Source organism: Emys orbicularis, chromosome 8 (genome assembly GCF_028017835.1).
Source record: "Emys orbicularis isolate rEmyOrb1 chromosome 8, rEmyOrb1.hap1, whole genome shotgun sequence".
In the NCBI taxonomy this organism is placed as follows: domain Eukaryota; kingdom Metazoa; phylum Chordata; order Testudines; family Emydidae; genus Emys; species Emys orbicularis.
In genome coordinates this window covers 13,182,066-13,208,369 of record NC_088690.1, presented here as the reverse complement: position 1 = coordinate 13,208,369, position 26,304 = coordinate 13,182,066, and the positions used below count along the sequence as shown (strand labels likewise).

Sequence of the window (26,304 nt, the reverse complement as noted above, 5' to 3'; positions counted from 1 at the left end):
TACAGGGAACCACGCCTTAATTAACCTAGGGTTTATATACTTCCCTTCTACCACCTCCCACTGCTCCCTGACCCTCCTGTATCACAGCACTTACACTTCAGTGATTGTCCAAAGCAAGAAACTGATTGGCTATTAGATGCTGTCTTGGCTTCATCACCAGTACCTATTCAACACGTGGTTATGACATCGATTGCACTACTGCTTCATTTGCATATTCAAAGCAGTGACATCTGGTAGTTTACCATAACAAGCTGGGGTAAAATGACTGTTCCTGATTCTGTTACAGGAAGGCTGCATGTGTACATGGACACTCCCCTTCAAGAAGGTGCAAGTGGCTCATTGGGACACCTTAGCCTGATGCTTGAGAGGAGAAGTCAGGCATAGACCACAGGAGCCAACAGTATCTCTTGAGCAAGTCTTGGGAGCGAGAGAACATGAATCCAGTCCATGTAGGTGAGGAGTCAGGCACTGCTCTGAGGATCCAAGAACATACCCCTATGACCCAGGAGGGGGAGGAAGGTACCAAGAGTTTGGTCACTGGAGGTGAGGAGTCAGCTGATGTCCTGATGACCCAGCTGTGCCCTCTGGGACTGGAGGAAGTGGTGACCAAGAATGCTCTACATGATGGCCTGTCGGAGCACTGAACCGCACAGGCCACTTCTGACGGTGAGGAGCGATGTGTGTCTGGGGAAGGTGAGAGGCCTATGCGTACAACATCCTCACATAAACATTAGATGCTGCGGCACCTCCAACCAGAGAGATCTCCAAAGAAATGGCATTGTGAGGCCCTGGGCCCAACTGCGTCTTAACTACCAAGGTGCTTGTATGGCCCCAACGGCACAGTGCCTTCGAATATCACACAAACATTCTTTGATCAGGCTCCAATTTGAAAAGGTGCCGCAGGCACTCAACACCCATTGGCTTTCAGTGGGAATTGGATTCCTAACCCCCAGGGAAAATCCTAACCTCAGTCCTCACAGCGTCCCCCTCAGGTGGGAAGGGTTATCATCTCCGCTTTACAGATGGGGAACTGAGATACGGAGAGAGACTGGGCTGGATTCTCCTGTCTGCCAAGTTTTTTTTTGCTGCATGCACTTCCTGTGCTGGAGATGCTTCTTCAGGCATTACCGGACTGTGGTAAAGAAGGCGTGGAGAGGTGGTGTGGCATTATGAGGCTCCACCCACTTCCTAAGGGCCTTTAAGTCAGCAGCATAAGCCACATTCCACTGCAGCTTTATCTTGCACCAGAACGAGGCATCTGAGAATCAGGGAGCTGCGACTGGCTTCCAGACAGCCACCTCTCTCCACTGCACCCAAGTTAAGTGACTTGCCCAAGATCACACAGGAAGTCTGTGGTAGAGCTGAGAATTAAACCCTCATCTCTTGATTCCCAGTTCTGTGTCTTAAATACAAGACTAGCCTCCTGTGAATGCCAGAGAGGGAGGAGCAGCAGGTATTTCTATATTCTTTTTTCCACCATGCACCCCTTTTAACCAGCTACTGCAGAATTTTACCCTCTCCCTTTTTATCAAATTCAGAAAATCCCAGTGAAGCTTGTGGGACAATAAGGCAGGATGTGGGAGAAAAGGAGGACAAAGTGCAGCCGGCACTGGAGATGGTGGCACTGAATGATTGCAATAAGCTGGTAGGAACATGCGCCATGTCTCTAGTGTCTCTCTCCCCTCACACTTCTATGCACTTTAATCCAACCATCCCATGACATTTATCATGCACTCAGAAGTACTGCATAAATGCCTAGCTGGACTAAGTGCCTAAGGTTCTGACCTCATTCTGTCCAACCAGCACACACATTCGGGGGCCAAGTAGCTTGTGGTCTGATTTTACTTCTGTAGGGGTGTGTGCACGTGTGTACTTAATAATTTCCTCACAACAGAGAATGTGTGAATCTTCAGGAGGTGTTTTGATGGGAGAAGTGTTTAATGACTGATGTTTGTCAACTTTCCACACTAATATCACATGTTCTTTCCTTGCTTGGGTGGGTCCACGATCCAAGAAGGGAACTCGGCAGGGATGTCAGCGGGCACGGACAGAAAACGAACTCCCTTCATAGCCAGAAACTCATGGTTGTCAAGCAGACTGTGGTGAGTAAGATCTGCCCATGTGACAGAGTGGGATGGATGAGCTATATCTAGAATTTCAAGGAATGCTGCTGTTAACCTGCCTTATGAGAGCACAGATGAGACAGGCATGGGCTCAGACACTCCAGAAGCAATGAGCTGTGGGTATTAATTAAGCAATTCCATGTTATCCAAATAAAGGTGCTCATTGAATAACCAGAGGTTAGTGTAGAGGGAGGAGTAGCTATAGAGGGTGTGATGGGGCAAGGCCAGATGGCTACAGTAAAGTAGTGAGGAACAGGTATGTTAGCCCCAGGCTAAACAAATCCCTGGTACCATGGTAACCAAATGGCAGTTGCTCCAGGTTAATCAAGACACCTGGGGCCAATTAAGAGCCTTCTAGAAGGCAGGAGAGACAGCTAGATTGATTGGGACACCTGAAACCAATCAAGGACTGGCTGGAACTAGTTAAAAGCCTCCCAGTTAGTCAGTGAGGTGTGGGTGTCAGGAGCTATAGGTGGGAGCTGTGCTGTTGGAGGAATGAAGTAGTATGAATCCATATCAGGTGCAAGGAAGGAGGCCCTGAGGTAATTGTGAAGAAGATATTGAGTAGGGGCTGCTGTGAGGAAGTAGCCCAGGGAATTGTACACGCCCTATTTCCAAAAAGTCAGCTTCCATAGCTGCTAAGTTTAGGGTCCCTGGGATGGAGCCCGGAGTAGAGGGCGGGCCTGGGCTCCCCCTCTCCCCTCCCTGATTAATCACTGATACTGGGAGACAACAGAGACTGTTTGAGGGAGGGTTGTTTCTCCTCACCTCCCTTGCTGGCTTATGATGAAAATGGCTCAGTAGACTGTGACCCTTGCCTCTAGAGAGAGAAGGGCTATGTGGAGGGTCACAGTGAGCCTCTGAGGCTAGCAAAATCCGCCAGGAAACGCAGGACCCACGGAGTCAAGGACAGAACTTTGTCACAAGGGCCACACATGGGTGGTGAGTTTTCCTGACACAGGAGCACTGTTCCAATGCATGTCTTTGTGTATTTAATTTGGAAGGACTCTATTGCAAGCACCATACAAAAGCCAGAACGCTAAGCGTTAGCTGGTCACAAAGGAGATCCAACCAGCCCATCTGTGCTGCCCAGGCAGCAGCAGACCAACCTGGCACCAAGTCAAACTTTCGGGCAAGCCACCTCCTAGTTCAAGTGATCTCTTCCCTGAGGGAGTTAATGCAGAATCCAAGAGGAGGCCCAGAAAATGGTCAAGAATAAACCAACTGGAATAAATGAGCCTTGCAGAGTACTTTAGAGGTAGCCAGTGAGTGGCTCTGGCCTACATCTCCTGAGGTAAATTCCTCAGCAGAGGACTCTCCACCGAGAAAGCTCTATCCCTGGCCCAGTTAGAGAATGGACTTGCCCCAGCTCACTTTCACTGTCAAGCGGGGACACAGGGCGAGAGGGTCAGAGAGGGGAGTGATTGGGTCGGCTGCTCATTATGGATTTATTCACTTGGGGGGCCTGGCTGGGACTTTGGTCTGGCCTTGGGGGTTAGCTACCCTCCCTGTGCTCTCTGGAGATTGGGGTCATCCCCTTGTTAGGGCAGAGGGACAAACACTGGGGTTGGCAGGGCTGCCAGGAGCTCATCACTACGTTTGTCTCCTCTGTGATTCACAGAAGCACATTAAATCGCTGCCGCAGAATTCGCTGGACTCGCACTCCAGTGCCGTGCGCCGTCAGGGGATGCTGCTCATCACAGACTGCAGGTACTCGGACGTCTCGCCCTGACTCTGTAGAGCCAGGAATCCCAGCCTCCCAGGAGGGACGTCCAGCTCCCATTGCCGAGCATTCAGAGGGACAGAACGGGGAGCACTCACCTCGCTCGCCGCCTGGCTGGGCGGGTTGTTCAGACTGACATGCAGGATCTTGAATCCAAGCACTTGTTACAGTGAATGGTGTCTGAATGGAGTCTCCCCTCCCGCTCTGTCCAGATGTTTGCTGAGGTTCCCCTGTGAGTGTGGACTAAGCCTCCCACCAGCAACGATACAGGATGCCAGAATAGCCACATCCCTGCTGCTTTCCCCGATGCCAGTCCTACACTCTGCCAGCACACGAGGAAAGGTGGTCTCCTGGTTATGGCCCTGGACTGGCACTCTGGAGACTGGGGTCACTTCCTGGCTCTGCCACAGACTCCTGAGTGGGCATGTCAGTGATTCAATTTCCCTTCTGTAAAATGGGGGTAGTAATGATACTTCCTCTGCCTGTCTTGGGTAATTCGATTATAAGCAGGGCCTGTCGCTAAATCTGTATGGCACCTAACACAATGGGACTCAAATCTCAGTTATGGCCTCTAGGCACGACTGTAACACAAATAACAATAATAATTAGCCCGGTCCCTGCTGTTCTCATCCACGCTGCTCCTTTATGCTGAAAGCATTAGCACAAACCTCTGCCAGCCATGTTTTCCCGTCCTTTCTTACGGCCCCACAGTGACAGAATGAAAGTTCCGGTGCCTCTTCCACAGCGGGAATTCCAATGGGTGCTTATTTTTCTACTAGCAAAGCGAAGCCGCCTCTGGAGGGTAAAGAGAAGTTGGATGTGGTCATTGTCTGCGTTACCAGCATCTTTGCCCTGCCCTCAATCGAGGCCTTGCAAAGGCAGGAAGGCCACAAAGTAAATGTGAAGGTAATTCATTGTCCTCCTCTGACCACGTTGCCTCTGTGTTTTTTGGTTGGTTTACACCCACTCCCTTGGCTTGCCTAGAACCTGAATCTGAATCCTTCCTGCGCCATCAAATGTTGCGTAGGCACAAACAAGGCTCAGCCATCCCTGTGTATCCACTCTCTGCATGTCCTCCATGTGTTACGTCCCATAGGGTTCCCTCTCGAGATCCTGTTTGATGGAGGGGTTCTTTCAGGCAGCCCCTTTCCCGTGTTCTTCCAGCTGCCCAATGGCACGCCTGCCACGGCAGACACACTGGCTTCATTCTTAACACATGGCCCAGATAGTTCCATCTCTTTTTCTGCAGAACTTTGGGAAGTTGTGTTTCTGTAGCTTACTCCTTTCTAGGAGGATAGATGGTTGGCCTATCACTCGACTCCCAACCTGGAGGACCCATGGACTGCTTTTCATCTGGTCCCCACCCTTTGACATGTCCAGCTTGGGTGTCCCTCCCAGGAGTTACAGCTCTAACCAGCATAGCTCACAGGGTCTTTGGCACGCCCAAGCCTTCACACCACATCAAAGTACTGTCTCCAGGGAAGTTTGGTTTTCCTAGAGCTGATTGGAAAAGCTTCCCCCTTGGTGTCTGGTGAGTAAGAGGCATGTGCGTTGTGTGAGGTGAAAAAAAGACTGGGGATAACAGAGCAACGAGGAGCTCTCTCCACCCTGCTGAGACGATTACACACCACGAAGCTGAGTCCTTGCTGGGCTTTGGGTCATGAACAGTGTCCTATGCCATGCTGCAGGAGGAGCCTTCTTAGTTGGTTTCATATCCGGCCTCCTGGCAGTAACAGCCAATGGAGGGGTCTGAAGCAGAGCTTGTAAAGTGTGTGTGTGTGTGTGTGTGTGTGTGTGTGTGTGTGGTGTCGCAAGACCCCCACAGACAGGCTCCTAGACATCACGGGCTTTGTCTGATGCCAAGTGCTGCGGCTCTTCTTCGTCTTTTCAGGATTTGTACAACCAGACTGTGGATGCCCTGGAAGTGATGCTGGGAGCTCTCCTGTCAGAGAAACCAAACCCAGCTGAGCTGCAGAACTTCTTGGATGTAAGCAGCATTGAGCTGGTACGGGCAGAGGGTGGGGGCATTGCCATCTTGTGGCAGTGTGAGGAGGGGAGGGTGCGAGGGAGAGACGGGAGGGTTTGTGTTTCTGTTGTTGTCTGTCTTCACCCTATGTCTTGCTCCCTAGAGTGGAGATCATGTGTAGTGTTGGCTGCTTCAGGGCAGTGGAAAGAAAAACAAGGGAAAGGAAATTTGATATCACTTTTCAGGAGGCTCGTCCTGTTCTTCACAGCCAAGGACTCCCTTTGTCCTTCCTCCCAGTCGCTGACAGCTATGGCAAAGCTCTCCCTTTCCCCGTCCCTTTCCCAGAGGAGTGGGAATGGAAGGTGGGTCTCTAGCATCAGCTTGTGGAGCATTAACTCTGGGGTCTCCTGTCTAGCTTGTGGAGTTTGAAACCAGAAGCGCAATAGCAAAGACTCTCCCTTTCCTTCCTACAGAGGCAATCAGACGTGGAAAAGTAGGAATGGCTCTCTGGTGCAGAGGGATCCACTTCTCCCTTCCTCTCCAGAGGGATTGAGTGATCCACCGATGGGGGAGTGGTATTCAGTGGTATTCAACCCTCTTGCTTCCTACCTAGAAAGTCCCTGAGGTCCAGGGAAGGGGGAGGTGAGATCTGCCTGAGTCTTCTCTGATTCTCTGGACATGACCGAGGGCTCAGAAGGAGAATGGGACCAGCCCTTTGGAGGGATGGAATACTGCAGCAGTCCCTCAACGCAGTGGGCTGATTACAGGACACTGCAATCCTGATGAACACAGAGGTGAACCGTATGGGGCTAAAGCCAGATTTACCTCTGAATAGGGTATGTGTCAGGGGAATTGTCCATGACACAAATCCTGAAGGGGAGCAGGACTCAGACAGCCTGTCTGGTTAATACCGTGGTGATCAGGTCAGAGAGAGAGAGCAGCTTTAGGGGTTCACTGCAACACAGGCCCCTGTTCTGCAGTTTCTAACACAGGCCTCCCTTGCTTATTCCTGCAGCACTTGGCCCCCTGGATGACATCAGAGAAAGCTCATGAGCGAGCGAGGGCTGTGAGCACCAGTGTCTGCCTGTACAAGCAGCAGCCGAGAGTCCTAAGTTCTGTGTGAGTGATCTCTGACCCCTGGTAGCCTGACGCCAGGAAGAATGGCCCTAGGCCATGCTCTCTTCCCCTCATGTGGGATATTTATGGCCACTGATGACAGGTTCTCCTTGTCCACCAAACCAGCACACTGTTTCCTTCCCCCTTTGATTTTCACTCAGATGTCACACGAATTCCCCAGGCTGAGGCTCCTGATTGGACGGCTGGCCCTGCATGTTGGTGACCCAGAGAAGGAGATTGGCCACCAGGCTATGGAATGCTTGTATTTCCTCTACTCCCTCATGTGGTGCCAAAAGGGTAAGAGGGGGCTTTCCGAACTCAGAGGACCCAAAGCTCCTGCCTGTGAACAGCTGGACCCTAACCCTGTAGGAACAGGCGTCGTCTTGGAGAACTAGTCTAGAACACAGCTTGTAAGCAGATGGCCATCTTCCCTTCTCTATGCTATAAATGGATTAGTTCAGAAACCCCAATAGGTCTTTAGGTGAGAGCCCTCTAGGGCAGTGGTTCCCAAACTTGTTCCGCCGCTTGTGCAGGGAAAGCCCCTGGCGGGCCGGGCTGGTTTGTTTACCTGCTGTGTCCATGGGTTCAGCCGATCGTGGCTCCCAGTGACTGCGGTTCGCTGCTCCAGACCAATGGGGGCTGCGGGAAGCGGCGCAGGCCGAGGGATGTACTGGCCGCTGCTTCCAGCAGCTCCCATTGGCCTGGAGCAGCGAACCGCGGCCAGTGGGAGCTGCGATCGGCCGAACCTGCAGACGCGGCAGGTAAACAAACCGGCCTGGCCCGCCAGGGGCTTTCCCTGCACAAGCGGCAGAACAAGTTTGGGAACCACTGCTCTAGGGACTTTGCTGCTGCTGTTGATTTTCTGTGGAAGTGCTCAGGTGCTGAGATGATGGGTGGCACTATAATACTCATGGAGGGATGGCTGGAGAGCAGAGCCACTGTTAATGAAGGTTACATTTAAAAGGGGTATATTCTGCAGAGGGGGTAAGGGCAGAGTATGCCCCAGGAACGAAGCTATTTGTAAGTCACTGTGAGTGTGTAGTGTTTTGAAGGAAAGAGACAGTGAAGAATATTCTCTAGCAGGGAACAGGATAAGGCTGTTAGGAAGCTAGTGATGTAGTGTCTGCCTCCCCATACATCCATATTTCCCATGGCAGGGTGTTTGTTATGCAATAGACCTGCTGCTCCTTCAAGCACTGTGACTTCAAGCCTGTAGTGCAGCTATGGTTCAGGAACATGAATGAGAGTGGGAGGAAGCCAGTCATTTAAGGGCAAAAAGGGAAGCCTTTCAAATATAGAATCATATGAAATGAACGGCTGGAGGGACCTTTAGAATCATGAAGTCCAGCTCTCTGCACTGAAGCAAGACTAAGTTTACCTAGACCATCCCTGACAGGTGTTTGTCCAACTTGTTCTTAAAAACCTCCAAGGACGGGGATTCCACATCCTCCCTTGGAAGCTTATTCCAGAGCTTAGCAGTGCTTAGAGTTAGAAAGTTTTTCTTAGTATTATCCTAAATCTCCCTTGCAGCAGATTAAGACCATTACTTGTCATACCTGCAGTGGGCATGGAGAACAATTCTTCACCACCCTCTTTATAACAGCCCTTAACATACTTGTTATCAGGTCCCACCCCCTCAGTCTTCTTTTTTCAAACATGCCCAGTTTTTTTAACCTTTCCTTATATAAAAGGTTTAGAAAACCTGACTTCTTTTTTGTTGCTCTCCTCTGGACTCTCTCCACCTTTCCCAAACGTATTGTCTTCTCCTAGAACCTGAGAGGAAGATGGGGTCTGTGACAGCAGTGCTACATCAAATGCCCAAAGAGATCTTGGGTATCTACGAGCCCACCAGGACTTGTGAGAATATCTCTGAAATTGTTAAGGTGAATCCTCAACGCAGGCTGTAATGAAAAGTATTTCTGGCTGCAGGTGTGTTCCCAGTGTTGTACCTGTCAGTATACAGTGCAGAGCAGAGCAGGCTGAAAATAGGAATTTCTGTCCTATGGAAAATTCTGATATTTCAACATTTTTCATCCCAAATTGGGATGGAAAAATTAAAATATCAATGTTTTTTCACAGAATGGAAAGTTCCAAATTATTTCAATTTGGAAATGTCAAAATACTTCATTTTGGCTCAGTTTGACATTGAATTGCGTCAAACTGCCACGGTGTTTCATGGGAGTTGTAGTTCGGGTGCCTCTTGCCCCCATTCTCCTTCATGGGCCAGGATTCCCAGGTGGATTACATCTCCCATAATGCACAGTGGCAGTTCAGCCAGAGGGGAATCCGGGGTGCATCATGGGAGATGTAACCAAGCCCATAGAGGAAAATGACGGTACCTGAACTCCCATGAGGTAGTGCGGCAGCACAGGTGGATACAGATTAATGTCAAACTGAAACATTTCAATTTTTTTTTCTTGTGGAAAAATTTAATTTTCTGGAGAAATTGAACAGAAAATTCCTGACCAGCTGTTGCTCAGAGCCTGTCAGCCATAATACTTTTCTTTCATCTATATTTTAGAGGAGAACTACCTGTCCTTTATCTAAGGCTCAGTGAGCACAAAAGAAAATACCAATGAAGCTTGGTTGGCCTCACTAACTGAATAGTTTGATGCAGTGACTATACAATATCTACAGGGGTATTTGGTTTGAAGCAGTGACTAAATAATACTCCCCAGGGTATTTGGTTACAGTATCCCATACACGCGGCTCAGGAGAAAGTCAAAGGCTGAATGCATCACACACCAGAGCAGTTGAACTCTCGTGAAGCATTGGTATGGTTGAATGATCTTGAAATTGTTGGAGGCAGCTCATTCTTAAATAAGTTGAAAAAAGCCAAACTTGGCTTTGTCTGGATTTTGCTTATCAATTGTGCCAGCGGCAGAGTGGGTGTCCAGCTGGGTCACCTACATCAGGTGCTTTGGTTGTGTTCGTCCAGAGATTTGGACAATTTCTCAGTCCAGACCAGATGGCAGACCTTCTACTGACAGCTGTAGAAAGCTTGAAGGAGGCCAATGAGAGCACCATTGAAGCATCAAAGACTATTCTGAATGTAATCCTGGAGAAGTACAAGCAGAAGATACAGATGGAGGTAGTTGGCTCTTGGGAGTTGGGGAGCATTTAGAATCTCCTGTCCTGGGGTACCATCAGCGGGACTCTTTCTTCATTGTGATGCTGATATTTTAAAGTGTTGCAAGTGGACTGTCTAAAGCTGGGAAATGAGCCTTTGTTCCATTGTCTCGGGACTTGGAGACTGCATCTGGAAGTTCTCTTCAAGCTGCTGCAGTTCCCTCTTGTTCTGGTTAAAGAAGTCCTACTGATTTGCTCTTCAACTTTGTAGCTATCAATCTCTTCTACAAAACACTAAAGAATTGATCACTAGGAACACTCCTTGCGTTGGCCAGGAGGAGGACCAGGCAATGTAAGAGGTCTTCTATAATGATGCTTGATGAGCTCTCCAGGAAGGTGGAATTGCTCTCATTAATAGTGTCTGCCCTATTCTGCTCCGATTCTTACCCCAAAAGGAACCCCCTACACACGTGCGCGCACATTCTCTAAGCTGTATTGTTTTCTTCTAGGTGCCAAAGATTGTGGACAGGATCCACTCCCAGCTCAGAGCCATCCATCATTCCCATGCCAGACAGGTAGTGATGATGGCCTTATGCCTCCTGGCTCGTGCTTTCATGGAAGAAGTGTCCACAGCCCTTCTAAAGTGTCCACTCCCGCTGGACAGGTATGAAACTTCCTAATGACCAGGATACTGAGAGCTCAGTCTTTGGGTTCCTTATTCTTTCCTCTCCTCCTGAGATGTCTCAGACGGGCAGTAGCTTCCTTGTTGTGCAGAAAATGTCTTTCTTGCCAAGGGTCGATTACACCACTAACCACTGAGAAATGAGACCCTCTCCGGCTTCCATCCCAGGAAGCTTCTTCTCCATCCATCTCATAATGGCAGGAATCACAGATTTGCCCAGACGCCCTATGTGATATTTACTAACTGTGCCATTCGATGTGTGCCACTCGCTTGCTTGGAATGAGTGGAAGGGGGGAAATCCCACTGAGGAGAGCACCTGGGGCTAAATTCTCAGTCTGCATAATTGGTGCATGACCACATGTACAGCTGCCTGTGTTTGAAAAACAAAAATCTGCATGTGTACATGGGTTCTTGCGTGCACTGGTACCATTGCTGGACATGCTCTCCCTAGACTCTGGATGCCTCAACCCCAACTTAAAATTCACAGTAGTTGTTGGGGGTGGGGGAGTCACAGTAGATGGCTGAAGTCCATTGCTCCTGCCCCCCACAACCACCGTCAGATACAGTCCCAAAACATGATTTCCCCAGGCCATTGAATAACCCTCTTCAACCCTTATCCTGTCTCCTCCCCAAACAGCCAGAGTAAAAGATGGGCTTTGGTGTGTGTTCCGAAGGGTGACCAGTCCAGGCTGTAGCAGACCAACAAGGAAAATACATTCCACAGCTCCCACTGTTCTGTATCAAAGGCATTGCAGCTTGAGGGCTTTCAGAAGCTGCAGCTATGGCAATATGTTATGGGGAGAGATGGACTCCCAGGTAACCCAGACATACAGCGCTTTCTTTGTTGGTACCTGTGATGGATTCCCCTGGGGGTGCCATCTGGAAGTGGGTTACCACTGAGCCCCCTTGACCCACCAGCCTGGGCTCCCTTTTACACTGTACTGCTGTGACAAGCTGACAAGCTCTCTTCAGGCTTCAGCCTGCACTTTCACCAGCACACATACAGGTAGGGACACACCCAGCTGCAGTTACATGCAGATGCTCTGACCAGCTACTGCACGGGAAGGCTCCAGCTAGGGCATCTCCCAGTTCATAAGGCACACACCCTTTATGGAGTGTAAACCCAAAATTATACCATCTTGCACTGCACGGGGGAACTGTACAATGTAAGCTCATGAAATTCGCCCCCTCCCTCAATGTGGAGAGGAATATACCACCGCTTTCTGCCCTGAGTTATGACTTCCACACACTGGTTTTAGATAAAGCAAAAACAAGTTTATTAACTACAGCAGATAGATTTTAAGTGATAGCAAACAGATCAAAGCGGATTACCTAGCAAATAAACAAAAAACACAACCTAAGCTTAATATACTACATAGATTGATAAGGATAGCAAATTCTCATCCTAAGTGATGATACAAGCAGGCTGTAGATTCTTAAGGGGCAAGCTGCACTTGCTTACAGCTTGAAATCCCCAGGTGCTCCATTCACAGGCTAAAAATCCCTTTAGTCTGGGTCCAGCACTTCTCCCAGTTCAGTCTTTGTTCCTCAGATGTTTCCAGGAGTCTCCTTGGGTGAGGGAGTTAGTGAAGAACCCTGATGATGTCACTCCCCTGCTTATATAGCTTTTGCATATGGCAGGAATCCTTTGTTTCAAAGCTTGGTTCCCATGCCAGTCAGTGGAAAAATACTGACATCCCAAGATGGAGTCCAGCACTAGGTGACCAGGTCACATGTACCTGTAGTGTCATAGCAGCTATTACTCGGAGGCTGTCTGTAGAGTCCTCAGGAAGCCTCCCCAGGTGGGAGATAAGCTTCTCCGAAGGCCTATTGTTCTCTCTAATGGCTCATTAACTTTAATGGGCCCTTCCCAGCCAGCCATCTAGACTGAGAGCCTTTTGTCTAGTGGGCGTTCCCCAGGTTAAACACATTTGAAATACAGATACATAGTCAATATGCCTAACTTCAGATACAAAAATGATACCTGCGTACAAATAGGATAATCATATTCAGCAAATCATAGCCTTTTCAATATCTCACATGACCTACCTTGCATAAAATACATCATAACAATGTCATAATCATATCATCATAATATCACTGTGAAGAATATGGGGTGCAGTGTCACAGTACCAACACCTGGAATTCCACTTGGAAGCCCACGTGCAGCTCCAAGAACACCAAGGTGATGTGCTTCCCTCCATTCAGGAAATGAACTGCTGCATTCTGGACAAGCTTTCGCTCCTGAATGGTATCAAGGTGTAGCCTGAAGGGGCGAGTGGATTACAGGAGTCTAACCTCAAGGTGACAGATAAGATCAGCAAAATTCCCATGTCCAAAACCAAAGGTCACGCTTGGCTTACCAAGCAAGATGAGAAAGTGCCCTTTGGCATGGCTGTGCCCTGGGCTTCAGTAGTAGCCTTGAGTCTAGCATGACCCCAGAGCTGTATGTACGCTGACTCAGAAATAATGGCTGTCCTCCATTGAGGTTAGTGGAGGTGATGTGATTCTAGACAGGTTTTTCTGGTTGTGTCCCACAACCTTCTAACAATCTCTTTGCCCTGCCTGGGCTGAATCTCAGCCAGCTCAGCCTCATCCAAGCTCCAGTCTCCTGTAGACACGGGGCCATCCAGTCCCATTCACCAGCGAATCAGCTGTAATGATGATATACAGCTGGGTATCCTCCACAAAGAGCAGGCACCATTGCCCATGTTTCCTTTGTCACCCACCTAGTAGCCTTGTGTACACATGAAACTAGAAATGAGAGCAGAACTCTACAGGATTCCACAGAAGATCAGTCTGGGGGTGGACAAACTATTCCCCATATTCACCCTCTCAGCCATCCCGTGTATATAGGAGCAAAGCCACTTCAAATGAGTTCCATCTACTCCTAAGCACACTTCATGATCAGCCATATCGAAGGCAGCTGACGTGCTGTCTTCATCTGTAGCCAGGAGACAATCAACCAGTGCCACTCGGGCAGCTTCAGTCCCATACCCAGTTCTACACACAGGATTAAGGGAATCTAAAGACTGCAAATATTGCCAGAGTTGCTTTGTCTCCACCTCTGTGACGATCCTTCCCAAGAGTGGGAGATCTCATACCGGTGGTAGCAGGACCCAGTGGGCTAGGAGCCCCCTCACATTGCAGGCAGTAATGGTCTGTTCATGGCAAGGGTTGTACATCCCCAACCCACTGTAGACGCTAGGTCTGCAGTGTGGCCAGGTATATGTGTAGAACCAGCAATCATCTGTGACAACCTCACATGTGTGTGACCTGACTGTATCTTGTAGGTAAAAAATATGGCTGGTAATCTTATAGCAGACTGCAGGTCTGACAGTGGTCTCAGCCCACCATGTTATCTCAAGGTGATGGAACATGTAACATTGGTCACTTACTGCTTTAGGTACATAGTTTTGTTTCCTTGGTATCTGGGATGAGGCCTCGTTGTAGTCACCATATCTCTGATGGAGCCCCTGACCCTAGTTTAGGTGTCATTTGTCCAGTCAGACTGTGGTGTGGCAGAGCTATATGTATCCGATCCAGCGTGCGACTGTCTCTCTCAACTCGTAGAGATGCAGCTGGGATGTGTAGAACACTGGCCAAAACAGAGGCAATCTGTCACTCCCACAGACTTCTGGATGTGCTGCTGAAGGAGCTTCAGGAGAGGCCAAGTACCTCTGAGGATAGAGCCTTCATCATACCTCTAGCTGTAAGAAACAATTCACACATGACTCTCCCCTCTCTTCAAAGAGGAGAGAGGTCCACGTCTGAGAGAGAGATATTGCTGTGAATTCTCCCTGGGGAAGGGATGGGGAGCGCTGCCCTGTATCTCTGGCAGAGCCCTGAAAATGCTCTCTTTTTCCATTTCTTTGCCTTCCGCAGGAAATGCTGTGTCCCAGACACCAGCCATCTTGTCATACACGGCTGGACAAAGCTCCCTGCTGAGCCCACCAAAGCTGCTACTTAATGACCTGGAGGGGACCTCACTGGTGCCATTTCCTCTGTTCCCCCAACAGGGACTGAGCAGTCAGTCTCCTCCCACTGTCTGCAGCACTCCACCTCCTCCCTCTCCTCTTTTCTCCTTCTCAGGGTCCAAGCAGGCTAGCTCCTGCCTCCGTTGTCAGAGGGTGGGTGCACTGCCTCCCATCTCCATAGTGCTTCATCTCCCCGAGGCCTGAGCACACCACTTCGATAGCAGCCTCAGATACAGCTGGTCCTGGTCAGTGGGACTCAAGCATTTTCCAAAGGAAGTCTGTATCGTTGTCCCCATTTTACAGATGGGGAAACTGAGGCAAAGAGTGGGAAAGTGACTTGCCTAAGGTCACCCAGTAGGCCAGTGGCAAATCTGGGAACAGAATCCAGGTTTCCTGAATCCCAGTCCAGTGCTCTGTCCATTAGGCCATGCTGCCTCTTCTTTGGCATTGAAACCCTGGTCTCCTGCATGGCAATGCAGAGCATTAAGCGAAGGGGTGGGGGTACCATGACAAAACAATACGACCTCTTCTTACTGGCAAAGCCCTGGGCTAAGCAGCCTTGCTGGGGTCCATGCAGCCGAGGACTGGCTATGAAATGGAAGGGCTGGGGAGAGGCAGAGGATTTTAGCTGCATTTGTTTCCCTCCTTCAGGCAGCCAGCGCTCTGTGCGAGGTGTTATCCGTATCCATGTGCACACGGACGGTGACACGCTTCTATCCCCGCCTCCTGATGGCTCTGCTTGTTCAGGTGTACTATACCATTGGGCTCGGCCTGCCCGACAGCAGGGTGTCCAGGAAGGAGCTCATCCCTGCATGGTAACTACTGAAAGGACGAGATGCTAACTGCATATATCAGACTCCTCCCTGGGTTCAGCTGTCTGTATAGGTTACTTGTCATCATGTTCCAGGTCTTTTATGGCTTGCCCCCACCCTCCCTATCATAAGAACGGCCGTACTGGGTCAGACCAAAGGTCCATCTAGACCAGTATCCTGTTTTCTGACAGTGGCCAATGCCAGGTGCCCCAGAGGGAATGAACAGAACAGGTAATCATCAAGTGATCCATCCCCTGTCGCCTATTCCCAGCTTCTGGCAAACAGAGGCTAGGGACACCATCCCTTATCCATATCATCTTTCATTCACTATCAAGAGGTCGACTCTTTCCTCCAATCAGCCCCCCAGTGCCAGCCTCCGTCAAACAAGCACCTTCACTGACCCTGCCACATGGGTGGTGCTCCCCATAAACATCTGCCAAGCTATTTCCAATCCCTTCTTCAAATGCTCCTTTGCCATGATGCCTACAAAAAACTCGACAACAGTCAGGTTGCTGGGGTGCTGAGACCGCTGACTGGTACTGGCTCATTGTTTCCTTGTGCTCCCCCAGCTCTGTCTGTCTGTCTTGTCTCATGCTGAGATGTAACCTGTTTGGAGCAGAGACCGTCTTTCATTTCTTGCTTTGTACAGCACCTGGCACAATGGGGTTCTAGTGCAGGACTGGGGTTCCTAGGTGCTACTGTAATACAAATAAATAATAATCTATAAGACTCTATCGTAGCTCCATGCTTTCCATATGCTCCCACCAGTGAAGTCACCCCTCAGCACCCCAATGCTCCTCTCTCTTACAAACAGTGATGTTACAGCTCCATGCATGTGTGCTGTGGAGGGTGGAGTGTCACTGATATGTTATAGCGCAGTCTCTTCTATGTGCAGCACGCTTACCCGCAGCATGGCATTGGGCTCAACGGCTCAGTTATAGCACTGCAGGTGCCGCATGGGAGCAGTGCGGGCTTGGGCTTGGTTGCCGTGCTGCCTGTTTTAGGCCTCAGTGCAGTGACTGTGCATTGGACATGCAGTGCAGGGTTGGGGTTGCCATCTCTATGACATTGCAGGGCACTGCGAGTCCCATCTTGACACAGTGCAGGTATCTGGGGGGATGAGATAGAGGATTGCTCTGAGCAAGGCCGGTGTCGCTTTAATGCGGGTTTTGCTCTGATTGCAGCTGTGTTGTGAAGACAGTGAAGACCCTTCTCCTAAAAATGGGATGCCACTACGAGTTCACCTCTGTTGAGAAGGAGGGAGGCTGGGAACTGCTCACTAGCTCTGAGGAGCACCATCGCGGGGTAGGCCTGCTTGCAAGGTGAGAGGCGAGAGCTTTGCTCTTGACAGATCTTCCCATCCGTCCCTTCTGCCAACTGCTCCCCCCGCCGACTCACCTCCTCTGTAATAAGGGCATCTGTTTGCTCCCACAGAGCCATGGTCCACTATTCTTGCTGTCAGCTGTGGCGGATCTTGTACCTTCTGGTCCCTTTCCTCGAACGAGGTGATAAACAGCACAAGCTCACAGTGAGGGCCTTTTTCGTTGAGGTAAAAGTTATTGGCTCACCTCTATCGTGGTACAAAAGAGCGTGAGCTGCATCTTCCCTTTCTGGACGGGTCAGCTGACCTGGGACTCCAAGTGTCTCCTATATCTGATTCACTGAGCTTTGGGGGAAAGCCTGAATAGCCCTGGAGAGTGTTCAAGGGACTAGGTGCATGTGTCAGAAATAGCGATAATACGTGGCCCTTCTACAGCATCTTCCTTCTAAGGCTCTCAAGACACTTTGAACTTTTCTCCCCACCGCAGCACATTGAGGTAGATGAGTGTTATCACCCCCATTTTACAGATGGGGAAACTGCGGCAACAAGGCCTTAACTCCCCAAGTCCCATAAGAAGTCTGTGGCAGAGACCAGAATAGAAACCTTTTAGTCCTGTGCTTTGGTTTGTGCTCCCTCTCTTTTCCTAAATGTAGGTTTATAGTATGTAAATATCTTTTATAGACAGGCCAAAATTCTCAAATGTGGGTACCTGGCTTTGAGTACCCGCTCCGTCTTTAGGCACCTGAATAAGTAGCCCAGTGTTCATAAGTGCTGAGCACCGGAGTTCCCATTGCAGTCAGTAGTTGCACAAAGGGGGTGTGGCCAGCACGCCGACTCCCACACACTGGCCAGTGGTCTGAGATCATGGCTTGGGTAGCATATGATTCACCTGCATAATCTCAAAAATCTCATAAAGTCAGCCCAAGGAATGGGCATCATGCCCACTGCAGACACATGGGATGGTTTTTGCACTTGTTGTTGGTGCGTGGAATAGACTTCATGCCCACAAAGAGAGAGTCTATGAACATCTGGAATGAGATTCTTACCTGCCTTGAGCACAAGGAGCAGGCTTCATTCCCCCTCTAGGCATGGCAAATAGACTTCATACATGCTGGAGCATTTACAGCAATTTCATGGTAATGTTCATCCAGAGAACAGACAGACAGCTGTCTGTTTTGCAGCCTGTTATTGGCCTGCTCTTTGTCTTTTTAGCTTCTCCATATGCCACAGGCAAAGCGGCTCCCAGAAAAATATTCCTTGCTCCATCTGCTGAAAGGACTGACTGACCCAGATCCAGTTATCAGAGCGCTGTGCGTCAAAGGACTGATCACCATGGCAGACTGGCCAGGGAAGGTGAGATGGAATCCATTTCATTACGCAATCAATATCCATGTAATTACTCCAGAAGTATCAGTAACACTAGTAGAAATCTAGAGTGACTCTCTCTGCTGATGGAAGTGAAACAGATTCCATTCCTGTTTGTGCAGAACGAGAACTGCTGGCCTGGATCAAGGCTAGGTGAACAGCATCTAGAATTGCTCCAGATCCCAGCCTTTCAAAGCAGACCCAGAACCATTTATCTGGATCTGAGATCAGTGAGCAGCATTTAATATTGCTCCAGATCTCAGCCTTGCAAAGCATATAAAAAACCCTCTTAACTGGATGTACTTGAAAATGCTACTACAGATATCAGTGAAACTTTCAAGGAAGAGGCATGTCCTCATTGATAGAGCACTACCAAATTCACGTCCATTTTGGTCCATTTCACAGTCATGGGATTTAAAAAATCATAAATGTCATTATTTCACCTATTCAAATCTGAAATTTCATGGTAGTGTAATTGCAGAGGTCCAGACCCAAAAAGGAGTTGGGTGAGGGGTCTGCAAAGTTATTGTAGAGGGGTTGCGGTACTGCTACCCGTACTTCTGCACTGTTGCTGGCAGTGGGACTGCCTTCAGAGCTGGGCAGCTGGAGAGAAGTGGCTGCTGGCCAGGAGCCCAGCTCTAAAGGCAGAGATGCTATCAGCAGCAGCGCAGAAGTAAGGATGGCGTGGTATGGTATTGCCACCCTGACTTCTGTGCTGCTGCCTGCAGAGCTGGGCCCTCAGTCAGCAACCGCCACTCTCCAGCCACCTAGCTCTGAGTGCAGTGCAGGAGTAAGGCTGGCAATACAGTGACCCCCTAAAATAACCTTGCGACTCCCCCTGCAACTCCCTCTTGGGTCAGGACCCCCAATTTGAGAAACACTGGTCTCCCCCGTGAAATCTGTATAGTAAAGGGTAAAAGCACACAAAAGACCGGATTTCACAGGGGAGATCAGATTTCACGGTCTGTGATGCGTTTTTCATGGCCGTGAATTTGGTAGGGCCCTGCTCATTGGGTATCTAGCACTGCACACTAGAGACAGGGTAAGAAATAAATTTCTGCATTATTGGATAAAATGCAGTCTGAGGGCTGTGTATGGATTATAGCACTGGTTTTCAACCTGTGGTCCACAAACCCCTGGCGGTCCACAGACTATGTCTAAGATTTCCAAAGGGGTCTGTACCTCCATTCAAAATGTTTTAGGGCTCCACAAATGAAAAAAAGGTTGAAAACCAGTGGATTATATTAAAAAGGGCTAGGATTATACAATGTCATCTTTTACGCCTTTACATTGTCTATTTTTGGCTACTTTAGTGCCTGGTCATGTCCTAGAAAAATCCGTTTATTTGAATTGTCATGGCATAAATGTGAGCAGAAATCAGTCATTTCATTAGCAATGAAATAAACGCAAAAGGGAAAAGAAAACCTCATGACCGCTTTGTTTCAAAGGGTTTTTTTTGTTTTGTTTTTTTATTGTTTGCCTCCTATATTCACACATGGTGAGCCCCCAAAAAGCCTCATACCATAGCTAAGACCAAGAAGTGAATTAGGGGAAGGGAAAGAATGTGACATAGGCTGTAATTTACAGGGAACAGGGTATGAATTCTGTGGAAAGACCATTTTAAGCTAACCTTGCCATTTTCTTGGGGGCTTTTTCAGTATTTAGAAAAATTCTCACATTGGTTATTTTCTTTTTAAACTGAAAACCAGAATCCTTGGTGAGACTGTGGGGGGGTAGTTACTGCATCAACTTCTTCTGTATAGGAGATAAAGGTCCTGGTGCCAGCCATGATAAACAGCTTGTGTGGAGTGGACGGGAGGCTGGTTGTGGAGGCTCTTGCTGATGTGAAGAAGATTCTCAGAGGCCTGGATGTAGCAAGTTATGTTGGCTGCATCACCAGTCCCCTTAGGCTCCTCTTTGATGATGTAAGACAACGGTGTGTGTGAAAGGGATGAGGGAAGGGGAGCCGAGGAGCATGTCCCTTGCACACCAGCAATCAGTTGTATCAAATAATGGAAGTGAAACAATGTCACTCTTCCTGCTTTCAGTCCCTTCATTCTTGCTCCTGCCCCACCACAGTTGTCTTGTGCCTGTCCCAGCTCAGTGGACCCTGCTGTCTATGACTTGGAGGCACAGCCCATGCTGTAGCCATGCCTAACAGGTTAGGCCCCTACTATAGCATGTGATGGGGGCTGTTTATGGTGTGATACACTTATGCCACAGCTACGCATGTTGTACATGGCATATTCAGTCACACTACACACTTTGTGCAACCGAATGAGGCTGGAAAGAAGAGCGATTTCAGCTCTTATCATATATACTGACCTGTTAAGTGCTGAGTGCCCTCAACTGCTATTGATGAAGTCAGTAGGAGATGAGGGGACTCAGCACCTTGAAAGATCAAGCCCTGTATCTGTATATAATGCATCGCGAACACCATGTTGCACAGCTCTCCCTTACCAAAAGTGTGATGCATTATGGTAGCGGTTCTCAAACTTCATTTCACCGCAACCCCCTTCTGACAACAAAAATTACTACAGGACCCCAGGAGGGGAGACCGAAGCTTGAGCCCGCCCCAAGGGCTTCAGCCCTAGGCAACCCTAGCCCTGCTGCCCAGGGCTGAAGCCCTTGGGCTTGGGCTTTGGCCCTGGGTCCCAGTAAGTCTAAGCCAGCCCTAGCGACCACATTAAAATGGGGTCGTGACCCACTTTGGGGTCCCAACCCACAGTCTGAGAACCGCTGCATTATGGGAAATGTAATCCAACTGGGGATGCTGGCCCATAGAGGAGAATGGGAATACAAGGCACAGACTACAACTCCTGTGGAGCACTGCAATTCCCATTTTCCACTTAAATCTTTTGGCCAACATATTTCAGTTAAAAAACACATTTTCCACAGAAAGCAGGCTCTTCTTGCGAAAAAAAAAATTGTTTTGTCAAAAGCCCTAATATGGACCATGGAGCAGCATAAACATTGCAGTAATTTTCATTACAAACCAAGAGGAGTACTACTGTTCACTATCAAGACCCCTGTCTTCCTGACTTCCTCTGTTTGTCTCTCTCTCTCAGGAGAGAATGAGTGTGCGTTCTGCTGCCATTTCCTTGTTTGGAAAAATGGTCAAGAAGGTGAAGAAGAGTCAGGGGCTTATGAAAGAGGAGGATGTCTTGGACAGCTTGATCCCATTACTTCTGCACCTGCAAGAGGGCAACCCTGACATGGCTGAGGCAAGTTCCTACAGTCATTTAGCTCCAAGCCTCAGTCATCACTATCCCCAGACATCTTTCTCCATCTCCACCTTTCAGTGTAGGATCTTCTCCTAATCTATCTACTCTAATGTGTTTCCTTCTGGAAAAAACATAGAGCTTCCCTATCACCTTGTGAAGAAGAAATTCCAGGAGATTCATTTTCATTGCCGGTTATTAACAGTTGGAAAATATTGCCCGTTCCCAGGCTTTTAACTGTGGGAACTCTATCCTGTCTTGTAGAAATGTAAGAATGACTTGGATGAATGTTCTCAACTCCTGGAATGGAGACTACCTAAACAGGTGGGCAACAGGAAGGCTTGGCACAACCACCAAGAAGATGTGGATGAAATCTGTCAGTACCTTGTAAGTAATCTCTGGGTTCATTGTTAGAACTGTGTGTTGATTTGGTTGAGGGAGGGTTTACACAGAGGAAGATACCCATTTATCAGGCTGTGTGGGTAGGCTTATGAGGGGTTGTGTCGGGCCATCCCTGTCATTAAGCTTTCATTTTGTGCATTATTGATGTCTTAGGTGAAGAAACATCAGGAAAATGTCCAAAGGTTCTTGTTCCAAAGCCAGTGCTACCTCAGCAGCACACAGCCTTCTGTACGAAGGGCTGCAGCCATATTCATAGGTAAATACAGAAAAATGTGCATTTCTTTAGCAAATTCCATAGAAGCACTTTTTCAATCTGTTGCGCCGTTCCCTCTAGTAGTGCAAGTTAATTGCTTTTTGCCAGATACCCTGATTTCTTGACTTTATAGGATTTAGTACTGAGTGCAATACAGAACCGGGAGTCACGCCTGGATTTTGTGCTATCAGAATACCCCTAAGGGCCCCACCCATCAGCAACTAATCCTGTGGGAACCTCCAAAATTCCCCTGGATGTTCCTGTAGGAATTTCTCTGCAAAAATGTATGTCATCATCTTGAAAGCCAGCCTCTCAGTATGACCCCAATCCAAAGCTCATTGGAGTCAGTGGAAAGACTCCAGTTGACTTCAGTGGGCTTTTTAATCAAGTCCTATCTCCTTAGCTTCTCCATCTCAGGATTTAGGAACTTGTCCAAATACCTGAGGGCATCCTTGTGTGAAAGACAAAAACTGTGAAAGTCCCTATCGGAGGGTGGGAGAGTAATGGGAATTCCCTGCTTTTAATGGCATGTTCAGGGTTCCTGGTTATGCACATGGACAACATGATGAGAATGAAAGATTTGGACATCATAAGTAATGGTAAGTAAATACCTCATTTTTAAATTCCTATGGCCTTGGATGAGTGTGTATGTGTGTCTGAGGAGGCATTGGGATTTATATGCACAAAGATCAGTACTCTTGCTGTGCAAGAACTGTATAAATAGAATTGGTAATAGTTTGAATCTATACCTTTTCTTCCTCTATGCTTTATTCTTGGTGGCACCCCCAATCGCATGTGTTTGACTACCAGTTCTATCAACACTAATGACTCTCAAATCCACTCTGGACCCATCTCTCAAAGTTCAGTCTCTTTTCTTACACACACTCTCCAACATCTTATATTGGTTGGCTCACCATTAATTCAAACTCAGTATGACCAGAACTAAACTCTCTTACTACTCCCTTTTTCCAATGTTGTAGGCAACACCACCATCCTCCTTGTCAACCAGACCTGTAACCTTGAATCATCTTTGTCTCCTCTCCAACATCCATGCTATGACCAAATCAGGTTGCTGCTTCTTCCATCACTCTTCCAAATTCTGCTGCTTCCTTTTTGCTTCGATAGCAAAAGCACTTGCCCACTCCCTAATCATCTCCCAGACTGATAACAACAAACTCCTTCTGTCCGGTCCCCTGTATACTCAGTTTATTCCCCCTCCAATCCAGCCAAAATCCTGGACCAAAACCATCTCTGTGTTATGACTGTATCATCCCCCTTCTTAGTAATGCCTCCACTAGCTCCCCTTCACCTTCCATATCAAATTCAAGCTTCTTTCAGAGCCTTACATCAGTCAGCGCCAAACTGTATATTTGATTTGATCTCCTTTCACGCTCCATCTCCACTACTATGCCACTGTCATCAGCTTGAATGCCCCCTTTTTAATTCTCCCACTACTGCCTTTGTACGTTCTTCCATGCTTCCCTTATGCATGGAACAGCCTCCCTTAACCAGTTTGCCATGGCACCACCATCTTCTGATTCCCTCCTATAAACTCGCTTCTTCCATGTTGCCTAGGAGAAGTGAGTTAATTTAACTAACTCCTTGGCCTGTCTGTCTGTCTGTCTAGATATTTTTATCACATGCACCAGAGTGGCATCTGAGCATTTGTAGATCCATGCCTCATGGAGTTAATGTGAGATCTTTTTAATGTAACCATTCTCCTACTCCCCTTTTATTATCCTCACTTGTTGTGTTGTCTGAACTTATGCCTCAATCCTGCAAATTGTTCCTCGTGATCTGACCACTGTGCTCATGCAGAATCCATTGACTTCAGTGAAGCTCCATGCAGGTGGAGGCATCTGCCCCCATGGAACAACTTGCGGTATTGAGGCCTTCCATCATAATTTCTTCAGGACCTGCACAGTGTCTAGACTAGTTCCTGTGAAGCACCCAGCACATGTTTAGGCATCAAGCATAACAAAGTCCTGTCAGGCAAGTACTTTTAAGTACTTTATGGTAGTGTTCCAGGGGTGCTGCCGATGAGTAGGAGGATGCAGAGCATCTAGCAGGGGGGTATGTTACAGGTGCTGTAGATGAGGGGGAAATGCAGCGGAGGGCTCTAGGAATGGTGTTTTAGACAGCTGAATGTGAGTATGCAAAGACCCCAGTGTGCTGTGCACTTCTGGATATAAATAGTTTTTATGACAATTCTGTAGTTTCCAATCAACATTTTCTCTTTTGTTTCAGCTCTCGGGGGCTTAATGCATGACCCTGAGGCGTCCATATGTATCTTTGCTGCTCAGGCACGTGAACGCGTCCTGGCAGTTTACTGGAAATTAAAGTATGGCCTGGTTGAGCAACACAAAGTGAACAGTGACTCTGCTGAGAAACACAAAAGCCCCCCAAATCCTCCTGCTACCGAAAGCACCTCATCCAGGCTGTTCAACGCCCTCAATCTCTGGAAATTAGCTGCCAAGCACTAACAACTGGCTCAAAAAGAGAGCCAGGGCTTATGCCCCACTGAGCCCCATGCAGACACAGCCAGACTCTGACGATTATTTTTCTCAACTTGGGCTGCCTGCTCTGTTTTCCAACCAAAGGGAAAATCGAAGGGACTCTGGAAGGGTCATTAACATGCCAAAGAAAGTGAACTGAACATGGGCAATAAAGAGCACTGAGAGTTTATTGCGAACAAAGCCTGTCAGGCAATCTTGACTTCTTTTTTGGAGCAGAATTAGAGTGTTGGTGGGTGTTGGCCACATGTAATAGCCGGATGTTAGACAGTGCCAGGTCCCTTCCTCAGAGAGCGTGTCTGTAGTTTCTTTACTCACGGAGCTCTCTGCTGCCCAGTTATCAGTTGAGAGCTTTCCTGACCCACACAGTTGGGGTGTTTCTTCCCCCCTCCCCTCCAAGAGTAGAGCTGTTCCTGTGCGGGAGCAGGCTTCACTCTTCCAGGGCAGTATCCGGACCTGACTCTAGGCACTTGTTTCTCCCTCTGGGTTTTCCTCATTGGTTGCTGTGTTTGGGGGACAGGGGCTATTCCCTCTCTTTGCTCCTGTCCCTGGGGCTGCGGGGGGCTGAGAGGGAGCTGGCCCTGTTTGTGGGGATGTGGGGAGAAGAGGGGCTGTGTCTCAGCCCTGTCCCTAAGGGGAAGGGGGAGAGGTGTCCCTGTCCCCCAGATCCTAGGTTTGTGTGAGGGGAGAGAGGGGAAGCAGCCACTCAGCCCTGTCCCTAGGCAGCAGGGGAGCTGTCCCTAACTCCCAGGCTGGGGTGGGGGGAGTGGTCCCCAGGTTGGTATGACATGGCAGGAGCTCTCCCTAACCTGCGGGGAAGCTGTCCCTGGGTTTGTACACGGTGTGGGGAGCTGTCCCTGGCCCCCAGGCTGTGGGGAGGGAGAAACTGTCCCTGATCCCCAGACCGTGGGGAGGGAGCTGTCCCGGGGTTTGAATGGGGCAGCAGGAGGAGCTGTCCCTGATCCCCAGGCCGTAGGGTGGGAGCTGTCCCCGGGTTTGAATGGGGCAGCAGGAACTGTCCCTGATCCCCAGGCCGCGGGGAGGGGGCTGTGCTGGGGTTTGTATGGGGCAGCAGGAGGAACTGTCCCTGATCCCCAGGCCGTGGGGAGGGAGAGCTGTCCCGGGGTTTGTATGGGGCAGCAGGAGCTGTCCCTGATCCCCAGGCCGTGGGGAGGGGGAGCTGTCCCGGGGTTTGTATGGGGCAGGAGGAGGAACTGTCCCTGATCCCCAGACCGCGGGGAGGGGGCTGTGCTGGGGTTTGTATGGGGCAGCAGGAGGAACTGTCCCTGATCCCCAGGCCGCAGGGAGGGGGCTGTGCTGGGGTTTGTATGGGGCAGGAGGAACTGTCCCTGATCCCCAGACCGCGGGGAGGGGACTGTCCCGGGGTTTGTATGGGGCAGCAGGAGGAGCTGTCCCTGATCCCCAGGCCGCGGGGAGGGAGCTGTGCTGGGGTTTGTATGGGGCAGGAGGAGGAGCTGTCCCTGATCCCCAGGCCGCGGGGAGGGGGCTGTGCTGGGGTTTGTATGGGGCAGGAGGAACTGTCCCTGATCCCCAGACCGCGGGGAGGGGGCTGTGCTGGGGTTTGTATGGGGCAGGAGGAGGAACTGTCCCTGATCCCCAGACCGCGGGGAGGGGGCTGTGCTGGGGTTTGTATGGGGCAGGAGGAGGAACTGTCCCTGATCCCCAGACCGCGGGGAGGGGGCTGTGCTGGGGTTTGTATGGGGCAGGAGGAGGAACTGTCCCTGATCCCCAGACCGCGGG

At 49.3% G+C, this 26,304-nt stretch overlaps 1 protein-coding gene across 1 annotated transcript; it reads left to right on the top strand.

Annotated features, from left to right (window-relative positions):
- Positions 1 to 497: 497 nt before the first annotated feature.
- Positions 498 to 24,513, top strand: MROH7 (maestro heat like repeat family member 7). The gene is made up of 19 exons (XM_065409282.1): positions 498 to 543; positions 1,539 to 1,645; positions 3,745 to 3,833; positions 4,626 to 4,752; positions 5,738 to 5,833; positions 6,828 to 6,929; positions 7,090 to 7,225; positions 8,699 to 8,811; positions 9,867 to 10,019; positions 10,507 to 10,661; positions 14,253 to 14,391; positions 15,308 to 15,471; positions 16,653 to 16,790; positions 16,903 to 17,017; positions 18,002 to 18,142; positions 19,918 to 20,079; positions 21,223 to 21,378; positions 23,849 to 23,912; positions 24,278 to 24,513. Exons 1-19 carry the CDS (start codon positions 498 to 500, stop codon positions 24,511 to 24,513), a joined length of 2,439 nt encoding a protein of 812 aa, XP_065265354.1.
- Positions 24,514 to 26,304: the final 1,791 nt, after the last annotated feature.